At 38.7% G+C, this 15680-nt stretch overlaps 1 protein-coding gene across 1 annotated transcript in view; it reads right to left on the bottom strand.

The window, feature by feature from the left end:
• nelfa (negative elongation factor complex member A) overlaps nt 1-15449 on the bottom strand; it is a 40757-nt gene extending 25308 nt beyond the window's left edge. The window contains exons 1-3 of the mRNA XM_062975979.1: nt 14745-15449; nt 5289-5460; nt 593-754 (exon numbers count right to left, since the gene is read on the bottom strand). Of these exons, the coding sequence (XP_062832049.1) occupies nt 593-754; nt 5289-5460; nt 14745-14996 (586 nt within the window). The 5' untranslated portion in view covers nt 14997-15449. The remainder of the gene's footprint in view (nt 1-592; nt 755-5288; nt 5461-14744) is intronic.
• Between the last annotated feature and the right edge of the window lie 231 nt (nt 15450-15680).

Below are 15680 nucleotides of genomic sequence, written 5' to 3'. Positions count from 1 at the left end.
AATTGTAAAGTTTCATATATTAGTGTTTATGGTCCCAATCAGAGGCAAAAAAGATTCATTAATAAAATCTTTAAAAAAATAGATCAAGAGGCAGAGGGGGGATATAATTATTGGAGGTGATCTGAACTTAAATCTATATAAGAAAAGAAAGAATGGTGAAGAAAATAAAGTTAATTTCAAGACATGGAGTATTCAGGAAGTCAATGAAAGAATTGGAAAAAGAGTTGACACCTCCACATATTTTTCAGCCAGGTATAATTCATTTTGCACACTAGATCATTGGTAATAATAAAGCTAAAAACAGGATAAATTTCAATATATGTAGCTTAATAGCTGTCAAAGAAACCAAATCTACATTCGCCTGAATGTCCTCTTTTACATTTCTACAGAAAATAAAAGTGCTTATTTTCCATTGTGTCAGAGCTGTTTCTACTTCTTCTCCTCACTTTTATTTTTTATGTTGTTGTTGTTGCTTTTTAGGCCAGGTCTCAATACATCAGCTGCACATGCTAAATATTTTTAAACAGCCATTCTTATACACAATAATAAGAGCATCCTTGTTGTTTTTCTTACCAGTCGGCTTGATACTTACATTTCTGCAAGAGCTCTGCTCGAAGAGTGGCACTTTTTGGTTTCCGTTTGAGCTGGAAGTGTTTCACTGGAGGTGTAAGTGGTCCAGCCAATGTGGTCAAGGCATTTTTGTTTAAGTACTGGCATTCCAACGGCAACATGGCTGATGTTTCACATTCACTCACTATATGAAAGGGAAGACAGAGAGGAAATAAGTTTCCATCACTACTAGAAACAAGCATTGATTCTCTCAAAGGAATTTTACACATAGCATTTTTTAAAAGACAGAACACTACTTGTGAAACTGTCACTGCATGGAGCTGTTTGCTTTTCATGTGCTTGATAGAGAATAATTATTATTTACCAGTGGAGCTGGCAGTTACCAAGCTGTAGTATTTTGACCCAAACAAGAACAAATCAGCAGCTACAGCTTATATGACACATTGCCTTGCTGTCTGTGTGACAAGAATGAAAAATGAGATACCAGCAAATTTCAAAAATTAATGTCTGTCTCTTTTTCAGTGAATCCTTCTGCTAGTCTATACTGTTCCTGCTCTTGCCTGTTCCTACTTATAACACATGACATACTTATAGGAGACATGCAAAAACCAACTCTTTGCCATGATCCCAAAAAGCGCTTCTAAGTTAAGATGTTTTTGATATCAAAAACTGGCAATGCTTTGGAGTCAACTGAAAAACATTTCAGGGTCTGACAGTGTTTTGAAATGACCTCAATATCACTATACTTCAATAACAATACTTCAAAAGGATGTTCCAAATTGAAAATATTGAACTATTTTTCAGCAGGTTTGATTATATTCAATATGGACTCAGTGAAGAGCTGCAATGTTTTTCCCGCAACAGACACTACTTGTTACATTTTCATGAGTTACATTACACTGCTACAGTTTTTCATTACATGAGTTTTGGATTGCTATTTTTTTACAAATTTTCTGCATCTCTAAGAATTCTTTACCTTCAACAAAGTGCTTATCTCAAAAAGATGGGAAAGAGCAACAGTGAAGGAAACCGCTTAAAACAGCTTGAACACATACTGCAATACATTTTGTAAAAGCCCCCCCCCCCCCCCCCCCCGGCAAATCTCTTTTCCTGAAGTTTGAATCCACTGCTTCAAGTCCTAATCTCTGGAGCAACAGAAAACAAGTTTGCTTCATCTTCAATATGACATTTCAAATATTCATACATGGCTATCGTGTCACCACATAAGCTCTTCTTTTCCAGGCTAAGCATACACAGATCGCTAAGCTGTTCCTCCTAGGGCATGGTTTCCAAACCTTTGACTATTTGGGTTGCCCTTCTCTGGTCACGTTCCAGCTTGCCAATATCCTTCTTGAATTGTTTTGTCCAAAACTGGACACAGTATTCTAGGTGAGGTTGACCAAAGCAGAATATACTGGGATTTTGACTTTCCTTGATCTAGACATTATACTTGTATTGATGCAGTCGAGAATTGCATTGTCTTTTCAAACTGCCTCCCAGCTTTTTAATTTGTTACAATCATTTTGAATTCTGTTCTCTTTTACATTAGCTACCCCTCCTAACTTAGTGGTGCATTTGCGAATTTGATAAGCATGTCCACTGTCCATCATCCAAGTCACTGATGAAGACAAAATCCTATGGCAAATCAGTAGTCACTTCTCTCCAGGATAAAGAGGAGTCATTGGGTTTGGTCGAACAACCAATTACAAGTCCACCTAACAGTAGTAATAAATAAATAAATTACATTTTACTAGATTGCCAAAAACATTACTGACATCAAATGCCAGGTGCACAGCATTTCCATTTTCTACCAAACTTGTAACTCTATCAAGAGAGAAAGGGGGGGGGGGGTGAGCCTAGCATGACTTGTTTTTTAAAATCAAATGTTGACTTTTTGTGATTATTGCATTTCTAAGTGCTTACAAACTGTCTATTTAATTATTTGCTCTAGAATTTTCTCTGATTTTGATGTCGGGCTGACTGGGAGATAATTGTCTAGGTCATGTGGGAGCATTTTTAAAGAAAAAGAAAAATGATCTGTACATCTTGCATACACAAGGGTGTCTATTTGCACATATTTATGAATAACATCACACAGACCTTTGACCTTGAGTAGGCTGAATGGGTCCATATGAAGCTGACACTTGGCACTTTGTGAACAGACGGCAGTTACTACTATTGTTTCAAAATTGTATTATTTTGATTTTATGCTATGTGTTGATGGGGGTTGTTGTTATAATTTTATGTGACTTGTTTTATACTTTTGTGCTGTTTTTACCATTGTATGTTATATGTGCACAATGGAGTGCCTTGCAATCTGCCAGGAGTCCTTTCAGGGAGATGTTGGTGGGATATAAATAAGGTTTATTATTATAACCAAATATGGCACATAATAAAAGTTGGATGACACTTGCTACTGCTGGCATAGTTTCTGACCTTTCTGTCCAGAGTCAATTCAGCTCATAGACTAAAAGATGTTCTCCACTCTTGAGCTACTGAAGGGTCCAATTGACTGGGGAAAAATCCTGACTCCAACATGAACAAAACAGATGGGGGACATACATATAGAATCCCATAAGCAGATATTAAAGTGAAGACTCTTGTGCATTGTTCTTTTTCATAACAGAATGAGAGGTTGATACTCACTATGAATGGTCATTCTAATGAGGCTGAAGAGTAACCCACAACACATGGTTAAACCCTCGTGCCAACCAGTTCAAGGCAGGATCTTCAAAATTCTAAAATGTTATGTCTGTTGTTCTCAACTCACTCTCACACCAGTTTTGTTATGTAACTTTGCTAACAGCTCATGAAGTTGGATCTTTTGGGGCAGATTATTCCTCCAGCCTCACTAGAATGACCAATCACAGTGAATATCAACCTCATATTCTCAGTGAGGCTTAAGGAGCAACCCACTGCACGTGAGATGCACTCAAACCATCATCTCCAGGACAGAACTATTTCAGCCTTAAGGATTGTCCTTTTACAGATTCTTATAAAATGACTCGTTCCACTGTATAGTCTTACACATATCCTCTATCATACATGGACTTGTTGGAAATTATACCTTTCTTCAAGCCTGTTGTAGTAATTTGGAAATCTATGATTCTGTTTGCTTACTGTTTTGTATGTATGTTCTGCTATGGCGCTTTCTTTCTTTTGCTCTATGTTTCTTGAGAGGTTGTAGGAGGAGCTGTAGACCACATGATCTAATCTGAGACTGCTCAGACCTCAGACTTCATTTTAGATTCTTCTTAGACTTTGGACTGCTAAGACCAACACATGTCTGCTGTTGTTGTAAGAAAGATGCCCTATACCATCTACATAGAGATTATCTCAAACATATCTGAAACTGGACTGATAAGACTATGGACTTGTATTATGCTGAACACATGAAATTGTGAGTAAACCAAATACGTTATTTTACAAAGCCTACTTCATTTTTGTCTCTTGAGTGCATGATATAAACAAGTTGTTTTTATAGAGGCGTAGATATATTTTTGGGCACTGAAAAACACTTCTGAAACTGAAACAGTTTGTATACACAGGCATATTCTCTGTTTTCCTAACACATAAAAGACAATAACTTCAATCTAACTACTGAAGACATTGCCTTGCATATTACATCTGATTGTATACCATATGAGAAGATTCTAGTCAAACAGATTTTTCACTCTTCTCTGAAAGATCAAACTTTTCAGAAAGGTTGTGATCTCCAAATGGTGCCCAAAATAGAAATGAAATATTTCCACAGAATGTGAAAATGTAAATTATAGACCTGCACTATTAACCCTAACTGACCAGGAGCCAGAACTTGGGATTGAAGCCAAAGACACTATGGGGTGGAAGGCAAAAGACTCTAGGACACAAAAAAGAAAAGGACCTCAATGGATGACAGACAAAACTCTTAAGAATAGACAGGAAATGTAAAAGGTGACACTCAGAAATCAAAAGAGAGATTTACTCAATGAAGAACAAATTGCAGATGAGCCTACAATTTTAGAAAAGGAAGTCGAAGCTGCACTCAGAATAGCTGACAGAAACCGTCAGTCACCAAATGGTACACCAACAGAATCTACTCTAGTTCTAATTAAAATCGCACAACAAATATAAAAAACAGAACAATGCCCCACAGACTGGAAACACTCAATATACATTCAAATTCCCAAGAGAAGGGGCAATAATGAATAAAATAACCACAGAGCCATTGGATTAATCAGGTGATGCTCAAATTTCTATACTACAGATATTTACCATCTATGGTGCAAGAAATCCCAAGCGTCCAAGCTGGGTTTTGGAAAGGATCATTTTAGAAGCACATATTGGAAAACTGATCACACTAAAATAATTCTGAAGAAAATCAGCCTGTGCTTTATAGATTATAGCAAAGACCATGAAATACTATGGTTCACTGTTATAGAGGTGGATGTGTCACAATATTTAATTGTCCTGATTCCTAGGTGAAGAGAGAATATGAAAAATAGAATAATTTTGAATTGACAAGGAGTTAGGCAAGTCTGCCACAAACACAACTCTGTCTCAACTCATCACAAATTCACTAAATTCAGTCTTTGAGGATTTGGCCTCTAAGTCTTGGTCTTTGAACACTCACCAACCCTATTTTGTTTTTGTTTTTAAAGGTAAAAGGCTCCACTTGTTCTTTACACAATAAATGAAATACAACACTTACAAAGGAATTTATATGGAAGGAGACTTACCTTTTTCTCGCAATTCTCCTAAAATATCCTGAACATTGGGATTCTGCTCTTCCAGATCAAGGTTAAGGGAGCCAATATCTGGAAAGGATTTTAAAATATCAGCCACCATTAAGACCCAGGGGTCTGGATCCAAAGTAGCAAGCTGGATAATTTCAGTCAGTGCACCTTTCATCTAATAGGAAAGAAGGGAAAAATCAAAAGGGGAATGTTCAAAGCAAGAAACAGTTGGTTTCTGACAGAAATTACTAAACAGATACAGCCCATACATACACACTACATGCATTACATATACCAAATAACAGGATTATACTACTGCTGCTTCCACAATATATCAGTCATTTAGCCTTCCTCCCAATGTACACACAATAAAAAGGAGCTCATTTCTCCATACAATCAGTACTTGAATGTGTTGTCGAAGGCTTTCATGGCTAGAACCACTGGGTTGCTGTAAGTTTTCTGGGCTGTATGGCCCTGTTCCAGAAGCATTCTCTCTAGATGTTTCGCCAACATCTATGGCAGGCATCCTCAGAGGTTGTGAAGTCTGTTGGAAACTAGGCAAGTGGGGGTTCATATATCTGTGGAATGTTCAGGGAAGGAGAAAGACCTCGTCTGTTTGAGACAAGTATGAATTTTGCATTTGGCCACCTTGATTAGCACTGAATAGCCTTCCAGCTTCCAAGCTTGGCTTGCCTAGTTTCCAACAGACCTCACAACCTCTGAGGATGCCTGTCATAGATGTGGGAGAAATGTCAGGAGATAATGCTTCTGGAACATGGCCACAACAGTGCTGCAATTTCTGAAAGATGTGAACACATGAAGTTACCCTATACTAGGTTAGACTATATGCCTATCTATCCAAGTAGGCATCTCCAACTTTATCTTTATTTGGGATCTTACATGCCAAAAAACACACTTTAAGTATTCTCTTTACAAAATATAAAAAGTAATTTTCAAAATTGAAAAAGTTTGCTTAGAAAACACAATTCTTGTAATGTAGCTAGCACAAAGCATATATTGCAAGCAAAAATATTGAAGACACCAATCATCGTCATTAATTCAGTACTGAAAGGAATGTAATATTTCTGTGGCTCACTTTCTTTGGTGAACAAACCACACAATTTAGTAACAGAGTAGAAACACTCATTTACTACAGCTAAAAGAACAGGTTGTATACCCATTACAGTAGCTCTTTAAGTGGCCATTGATGAACTCATAGAAATGAGTTAACTGTGCCTGCACAGTTCATCATTCAGAAGCTTCTACACAACCATGTTGTCAGTATCCCCCACTCACATAGCATATAAATGCAGTTCCCAGCAGAACCTTGGACATCTACATTTACTGCCACAGTTCCAAGGAAAGAGAGGGCATGACAAGTAGAGGATGGATGGATTGTGTGAATTTTCACAGGAGGTCACGTGAAGAGTAACTGTTACAGATATACCACCAGTCCTTCTTCCTATTTCTGTAACTCACACAAATGGGAGACTAGCAAGCTACTAATCATAAAAGGAGGTAGTACCACCCTCCCAAAAGGAATATTTTGTTGAGACCTATTGTCCAGTCTATAGTAAGAAAGGAAAGTTGAGGGCTGAGACCAGGTGGTAGTTCTACAGATGTTGTATGGAACAGCCAGTATGAATACATGATTTCTCATTAAGACAGGAGGTTGCCTGCTAGCATGTTCGTGGGCAAGATAAATGGTCACTGCATCCTGTTTGGAAGGCCTTTGGGATCAAACAGGAAGATCTTTTTGTTGGAAGAATAACACACAACATCTTCATGATTCGCGAAAGGAGGCAGTGCAGACTGCCTTCCAAATGCCCAAACAGTGGAATCCATGTTCTAAATCTGCATGAAAGCAGGGAATATCACATCATGGTATGCATAGAAGGCTGAGATTTCCTTGAGCAGATCTGGTCTCAAAACCACCCTACCTCCGTGAAACCACACATAAGGCTGATTAACTCAAGAACAACCATCAGCCCATCTAACAGCAACTTGAAAAAGCAGTCTTTCAAGTATGCAACTTGATGTCACAGATCACTATAGGCCCAAATAACTTCTTTAAAAGTTGCAAGAGGACCAATGTAAGTTTAACTGGGAAACCAGGCCTGCAACAGGTGGCTGTAGAGTCAAGAATATGACTCCTGCCATGGTTCTATTTTTTATATATATAAGATGCCTGAATTTGCTTGTAATTGGGGTTGATATAGAATCCCACTTTCTCTGCTATTGTTTCTTTTAACCTGGTAATTTCTGACTAGCTGCAAAGGGAGTTTATAGCCATTAGAAGCTGCAAGATTATTCTGGTGAGAGACTAGGTATGAAGATGGGAAGACGGATGTTTTGTTTAATAGATGAAAGAGGACAGACCTTCAGGGATCAGGGTTGAGATGCCAATCCTGATCCAAATGATGAGACCAATGGCAGTGTCAATGTGTGAGATGACAGCATTCACTGATGAAGCTATAATATTTCTAGTAGACATTGTCCCAATGGTAATATGAAGTATATGACAAGTCAAAATGGCTGCACTGAAATTGTCATTCATAAGTCTCTTTTCATAGGATCTTTTTGGCTGCCCTGCTCTGGACACCATCCAGCTTCTCAATGTTGTCCTTGAATTGTAGTGTCCAGAAATGGACACAGTCATCCAGATGAGGTCTGACCAAAGCAGAATCAAGTGGGATTATGACTTCCCCGGATCTAGACACTACACTCCTATTTATGCAGTTCAGGATCACACTGGAACATCTAGACATAAGCATGTTTGGTATGAGCAAGCTAAAATGAATAGGAACGCAACATACTGAATAAGATAATGACAGTGTTTTACTCTAAAAATGAAAATAAAAGAAGAGACAGAATGGTATTAATAATGAGGAGAGATGCAGCAAAAATAACTGAAGATAAAAAAACTAAGTCTGACGTAATATGATCTGTATGATTCTCCAGAAGAATCATATTAACATACTGTAATCATAATCTAAATTTAAATCTAAATGTAGAAGGAGATGCAGCCTGCCCAGGAGGAAATTGATCACACACCAAAACAAGGGATAATAACACTGGCCAGCACATTTTTAGTCCTGTTTATAGGAAAATTTGACCTGATGATTCAAAAAATGGCATAATTTTTCTCTATCAGCTTGAGTTTTCGAGATATAGGACATGTCATCTATCAATTGCCATCTGCTCGCTTATAGACAATCATGATCACCATATATAAGAAACTGGATCTGATCTGCAATTTTCTGAATCAATACCCCAAATAATCCCAGAATCAGGCCTAAAAACCAAGACACCAAGAAAAAAAGTTTTTGTTAGGCTATGTAATCAAAGGGAATGTAAATATAAGACACGAGGAAAAATCAAACATTGTAAGAGAATCCAACCTAGGATCCAAAAATGAAGCAGGACATCAGCTGATTGAATTTTATAAGGTCAACAGTTGTTGCCTGAAAATACATTATTCAGACAACAGAAGACATAGATCTCACCAGATGACAAATATAGAAATCAAATAGACTAAGTAATTGGAATCCTAGGATAGAGAAGCTCTACAAGAGCAAGACTAGAAGCAGATTGGAGCACAGACCATGAACTAATATCAAAAATAGAGTAAAGCCAACGAAGTATATTAGTCCATTATCATGCCAAAATACAACCTGAAACATCCCTACTTAAGGACTGTGTGAAGAATGGATTTCAATGACTAATCCTCGCTGAAAGAGAACCAGAGAAATTCTAGATCAAAAGCAAAAAAACTGTCAGGGATTAATGCAAAATGGCACTATCTTTAGCCAAAACAAAAGAAAAACCTCATTTTATGAGACTGAAACTCTTCAAATCATTAAGAACCAACAAGAAGCAAAAGTAAAAATGGACTGAAATAGGATCAGAATACGAAATTTAACTGTTCTGTGACTTATACATAGGGACATAGGGACATAGAGAACTAGCACAATAAACAATCAATGCAAAGAAACAAGAAACAAGAATATCTTGGATATATCTTCAACAAGATCCAAGTAAAAAGAGAAATTCAAACCAAGGATAAGGATGCTATAAACAAACCAGGAAACAATTTGTGTCATCAGGAGAAAATGAGAAACTGGGGGAAGAAATACATTGAAGAACACTATAAAAGAGATAAAATGATGATAGATTATTTACAGAAAAACCATTTGAAGATGAAATCCCAATTTTTGAAGTGTAAGAGACTCTGAAAACTCTTGGGGAAACAGATGGCATTCTGTAAAAACAGAATGCACTCTAATTCTAAATCATCATCATCATCTGTCAGAAAATACAAAACAAAAACAAAAAACCGCAAACACTCAGGAGACATTTCAATCCCCAAGAAAGGTGACACCAAGGATTGCACAAATCTTTTATACAAACAAAATGATACTCCAAAAAAGTCTTTTACCACATATGGAACAAGAAAAGCACAACGTCTAAGGCAAGTTCAGACACATAATACATAACTGGATTAAGTCAGAGCAAGCAGACATAAAAATTGAGGAAAGAGCATCAACAATTTCAGATATGTAAATATTACCTGCAAAAACAACAAACATATTTCTGGAATACCAGAAACAATACATAATGGAAAACCCTATATTTTGACTATAGTCTGGGCTGGAAACATACCATAGAATTACACTGGAAACCTAGAGAAGCCCACAAATACTTCCACAGGAAATATTTTATGGTGCGTGGATCAGTGAAACTGTGTATAACAAATAAATGTATAAGGAGTTTGTATATTAAAGTTAGAATAATCAGGCCACAGCATTTCCTATTTCCTCTGAAGATGCCAGTCACAGTTATAGCAGGCAAGACATTGGGAGAAAATGCAGCTAGAACGCGACTATACGGCCCAGAAATCACACAACACTCCATTTTCTATTTCTATAGAAGGTTGTGAAAGCTGGACAATAAAGAATTCTTACAAAAAAAGTATCAACCCATTTGAAATGTAAGTGCTACAGAGGAGTTTTACGGCTATCATGGACTGTTAAAAAGAGAAATGAAAAGGTTTTAGAACAAATAAAGCCCAAATACTCTTTAAAAGATGACTCTTGGATGTATACTGCTTCCATGATAAATACTAGGCCTGTGTGATAAATGAAAAAAGGTTTCAATACTCATTACTAAATAACCAGGGCATCATTCTCAAATTTCAGAAAGATTTGCATATCCACTGATTTTTAGGGAATTTTAACCAACATACTATTTCACTGAAAGACCCAGTCCAACCCCCTTCTGCCAGGCAGGAAAAGCCCAAACTACCCCAAACAGGTGCCTATCCAGCTTTTGAAAGGAGGAGGAGGAGGAGGAGGAGGAGGAGGAGGAGGAGGAGGAGGAGGAGGAGGAGGAGGAGGAGGAGGAGGAGGAGGAGGAGGAGGAGGAGGAGGAGGAAGGGGAGGAGCAACCTACTACAAGTTAGAGAAGCTTCAGAGAAGGGCTACAAGGATAATACTGAATTGTTGTGTAGTGAAATGCATATCTAAAATGTGGATCACTAACATGGAATGTTTGGAAAGCTCTGCCTTAAAGGCTTTCAAGAAGGAGGATGCATGTTGATTCTCTGCTTCCCTGGAGGGTAGGATCAGATCTAAAAATTTTAAGTTACAGGAGGGAAGATTTAGATTGACATGAGAAGGAACTTCTTAACAATAAGAACAGTTCAGCAATGGAACCAGTTGCCTAGAGACAATGAGGTGTCACCTTCTCTCAATGTCTTCAGAAAGAGGTTGGACAGCTACTTCTAAGAAGCTCTAGCTGGAATTCCTGCATGGAGAGGAATGGGAATGGTGGAAGTCTTTATGGCTCATGATGACATATCCAAGATTTTATGAAGAGTGCCAATACAATGTAGTGAATATTTTCACACACACAGTCATATGAATGTGCTTATACTGATGTACAGTACTTAACACATTTGAATGCACTCCCCCACCACTACAAAACTTTTCTTGTACAGAGAACTTCAGTGCCCTAGTCTTCTCCCTTTAATGCTTTTATTATTTTCATCCATATTGTTGTAGCAATAGTTATTTGTAATTGACTTTTCTCATAGGAACCAAGACCCAAAGTGGCATGCAACCTTTAAAAACTATGCAATATAAAAGCCTACAAAACATAATAATTATAGATGTAATATAAATTACAATTATTATAAATATTAAAATTAAATGAAATGCTACTATTACTAAAAAAGAATCACATAAAAACAAGTACAAAACTTAAAAACAAATCAAGCACTACACAGTTCTTAAAAAATTTTCCCTGTCTGAATGAAAATAAAATAATAATAATAATAATAATAATAATAATAATAATAATAATAACAAAAACTTTATTCTTATACCCCGCCTCCATCTCCCCGAAGGGACTCAGGGTGGCTTACATGGGGCCAAGCTCAAATAGCTTACAGACAGTGTAAACGATACAACTTTTAGCCTGTCACCAAAAGTAATTTTATGGAGCAACACTAAAATAAATCCTTCTCTATTTGAAACCTGAAGTACTACATTCCTAGCAAACATTGCCCCTCAACTTAGTTGTATATTAAGCAGGTGTAGGATACTCTTCTCACACACCAAAGGACTGGTGGGAAATGGAAATATTGTCTTGTAACAAATTTAAAACTCTCAGAGTTTGATCTAGACTATGGTTTCTTATACTTTTCCCACTCATCACCCCTTCCATCTGAGAATTTTTCATGGGACCCAGGTATATAGGTATAAAAAAGAAGTATAAAAATCAAATGTTTACTGACAATAAATTGGCATTTGCAAAACTTGCAAAACCTTTGATTTTCCCTTTTTATGACATACACCAGAAGCAATTTTTGCAGAGTCCATTCAACATTGTGTTGTTACTAAGAGATTGATGTAGAAGGGTGAAATTCAGAAACCTTTCACTGTAGCAATATCAACCTGAACATTGAGCTAAGCAGAGCCCCATTTGGGGTCCGCATCCACAGTTTAAGAAGCAGCGCACCTGACAATCTTGCAACTCACAGTAAGGTACCATAATAATAATACTGTGTAACTGTTTCTGGTTTGAAAGTGTCATTTCCTGTTAAATTGTGCGTTACTTCCTTTGAAAATAGAGGCTATGCTCCAGAAACTTTGTTTTTGTGGCTGCCATAAACTGTGTTGAGACTCTTTAAGATATTCATTGAAAAACTATAACAACATGTAATGCAGGATGTCCTGCAAAAACAAAGTTTTAAAAAGTTTCCCCATGTCTTTATGAAAAACAATTAAGAAATGACAGTTATAACCCAGGAACAAAAATCATGTTATATAGAGTAATGAGAATACTACCGTGGCAAAAAAAAAAAAAATGCTGGTTGCTAAGAATTATGCTGAAAGTGATAAATATTGATTTGGTTCTGGAGACACTTCTAATATTTTTAAACTGCCTTCAGAGATTAATGGAGCCACCTTCCTCAAGGTAGCTTTCCCTAACCCCCCTTCAAGTGTTTTGGACACCACCCCCATCATTTCTGGCTATTGCCAAGGTCAGCAGCATATTTCTTTAAAACACTGATAAAAACAAGGACAAATAGACTGAGAGGTAGCTTTTATTCTAGAGCTGTGACTATACTGAACTCTAGTTCCATACTGATGTTTGACTAGAGGCTGTGCAATAGCAATTAGAATGTGGAAGGATGGATGTTTTGCTCTGTAATTCTACCTACACAAAGTGTATTGGGAAAATGGTATTTAATTTCATTTGATGATGTACAATGACAATAAAGTTATTCTATTCCATACCCAGCCAATTTTAATAATAATAACAATAATAAACTTTATTTCTATCCCATCCTCTCTCCCCATGGGGACTTAGGGCAGTTCACAACAGTCAATGGCAAATGCAATCAAAAACCAAAATAACTAAAGCAACCATAAATCAAAAAACATATTACCATCAGTAATAGTGAAAACATTACAACAAATTAGACACGATACAGCAAAGTTACATTTAACAAATAACCACTTATTTTCAAAATTAAGGCTAATAAAGGACAAAAAGATTAAAAAGCAACGTTGCCAAAGTAGCAAGCCATTACCATATTGGGTTGCTGTGAGTTCTCCGGGCTGTATGGCCATTATCCAAAAGTATTCCCTCCTGATGTTCCACCTACATCTATGGCAGGCATTCTCAGAGGTTGTGAGACCTGTTGGAAACTAGGCAAGTGGAGTTTATATATCTGTGGAAAGTCGAGGCTGGGAGACCACTCTAACAACCACCATGTCAGACAACACAGAAAAGCCACTGAAATCCACAAGAATGTAGACAATTTCAACAGAAAGGAGGAAACCATGGAAATGAACAAAATCTGGCTACCAGTATTAAAAATTCCAAAATCAAGGCTATAAATAAAGAATACAGTAGAGTCTCACTCATCCAAGCCTCGCTTATCCAAGGTTCTGGATTATCCAAGCCATTTTTGTAGTCAATGTTTTCAATATATCATGATATTTTGGTGCTAAATTTGTAAATACAGTAATTACTACATAACAGTACTGCGTATTGAACTACTTTTTCTGTCAAATTTGTTGTATAACATGATGTTTTGGTGCTTAATTTGTAAAACCATAACCTAATTTGATGTTTAATAGGCTTTTCCTTAATCCTTCCTTATTATCCAAGATATTTGCTTATCCAAGCTTTTGCCGGCCCGTTTAGCTTGGATAAGTGAGACTCTACTGTACTTAGAAAACAGAGTTACTCCAGACATGAAACAATCAGGGCCAGCTAATACCTTCCAACAAAGGATTCCTTCAAGCAGAAAACAGCCAGGCTTTGAAACTGCAAGGCTGTTCAATACTAATCAAGGTGGCCAGTTGCAACATTCAGACTTGCCTCAAACAGCCAAGCGTTTTCTATCCCACCCTGCATATTCCACAGATATATAGACCCCACTTGCCCAGTTTCCAACAGACCTCACAACTTCTGAGGATGCCTGCCATAGATGTGGGTGAAACGCCAGGATAGTGCTTCTGGAACACAGCCATACAGTCCGGAAAACTCACAGCAACCCAGTGATTCTAGCCATGAAAGCCTTCGACAACACAATAAAATCGTGGTGATGATAATTCTACTCTTAATCTGTGCCTCCCAGTCCCTACTAGGTTCTCTTACTTAGCTCAATGTTGGGCTCTTGAAAACTTTGCCAACAGTAAAAGGCTTCTAGGGACATTTACTTAGATGTGCTGGCAACAACAATGCAACGTTGCCAGGAGGTACTGCAGAAGGTGTGTTTTATTTACTTCAGCTGTACTTCGCAAAAAGGGAAAGCGGCCTGTTTAGCAAAGGCTGGCTTGTGATCAGTAAATGCTTGAGTGAGGGACAGGGGGAAGGAGGGGGGGCTTTCGCGCTCTTTCTCTGTCTGTGTCTCTGCCTGCCTGTCTTTTCCGGGCGCCTCACCTCGTCCACGGCGCGGCGGGGCAGGTGCAGCATCCCCAGCAGCAGCTTCAGCTTCACGGGCGAGGAGAGGCCGTGGAAACACAGGCGGATGTTGTCGATAACCGAGGCGGTGAGCAGCGAGGCGATGCTCGGCGGGGCCCACAGCTCGTCCGTAGAGCCCAGCTTGTTGTGCAGCCACAGGCCCGTGTCGCTCTCCCGCATCGACGCCATCTTGGAGCGGAGCAGCGGCGAGAGGGGACCCTCGGCAGGCATTTTATGAGGACACCTAAAGAAGGAGGGAGGAAACCAGGCCCCAGCCCCTCCAGGGGGCCGCCTTCTTGGTCCGTAACACAAGATGGGGCCGCCGCCGCCGCCGCTGCTGCTGCTGAGGCGAAGGAGGCGTGACGTGTGGGACGTCGCGTGCGTAAGCGCGAAATGACAGCGCCCGCTGCGCAAAATGGCGCGCTCGGGCTGACTTTTCCGTACCCGAAGATGGCGGTCGCGTTAAAGAAACGCCTCCTTCCTGTTACTCTTCCCTTCTTGAGCCTGGGGTTTTGGCCTCCTCTCCAGGCGTTTGTCTTCGAGGAATAATAACAGCAGCTCTAAATCGTGCTTTCGCGGTTCCCAGGCGCGTGAGGGGAAAGTTAGAGGACTTTTGACCTCCTGGCGTCAGTACTGAAGAGGCCTCTTGGTCCTTTGCGGGAATTGTATTTAGGCGGCCAGGCCAGGAGCCACGCATGCGCAAAGGGGGCAGCCCTTGAACTCCCGCCCCTACACGTCTGTATAACATCCACAGTGAACTGGATTACATGGCCCTGTGGACTAAGGGCCCTCCAGACACGCCTCATATCCCAGGATCTTATCCCAGGTTTTCTGTTTTAAACTGGATTACATGAGTCCCTACTGCCAGATAATCTTGGATAAAAAGAAAACCTGGGATCAGATCCTGGGATATAG

This window comes from Anolis carolinensis, chromosome 3 (genome assembly GCF_035594765.1).
Source record: "Anolis carolinensis isolate JA03-04 chromosome 3, rAnoCar3.1.pri, whole genome shotgun sequence".
In the NCBI taxonomy this organism is placed as follows: domain Eukaryota; kingdom Metazoa; phylum Chordata; class Lepidosauria; order Squamata; family Dactyloidae; genus Anolis; species Anolis carolinensis.
Note: the sequence above shows the minus strand (reverse complement) of the source record. Positions and strands in the feature narration are given on the sequence as shown.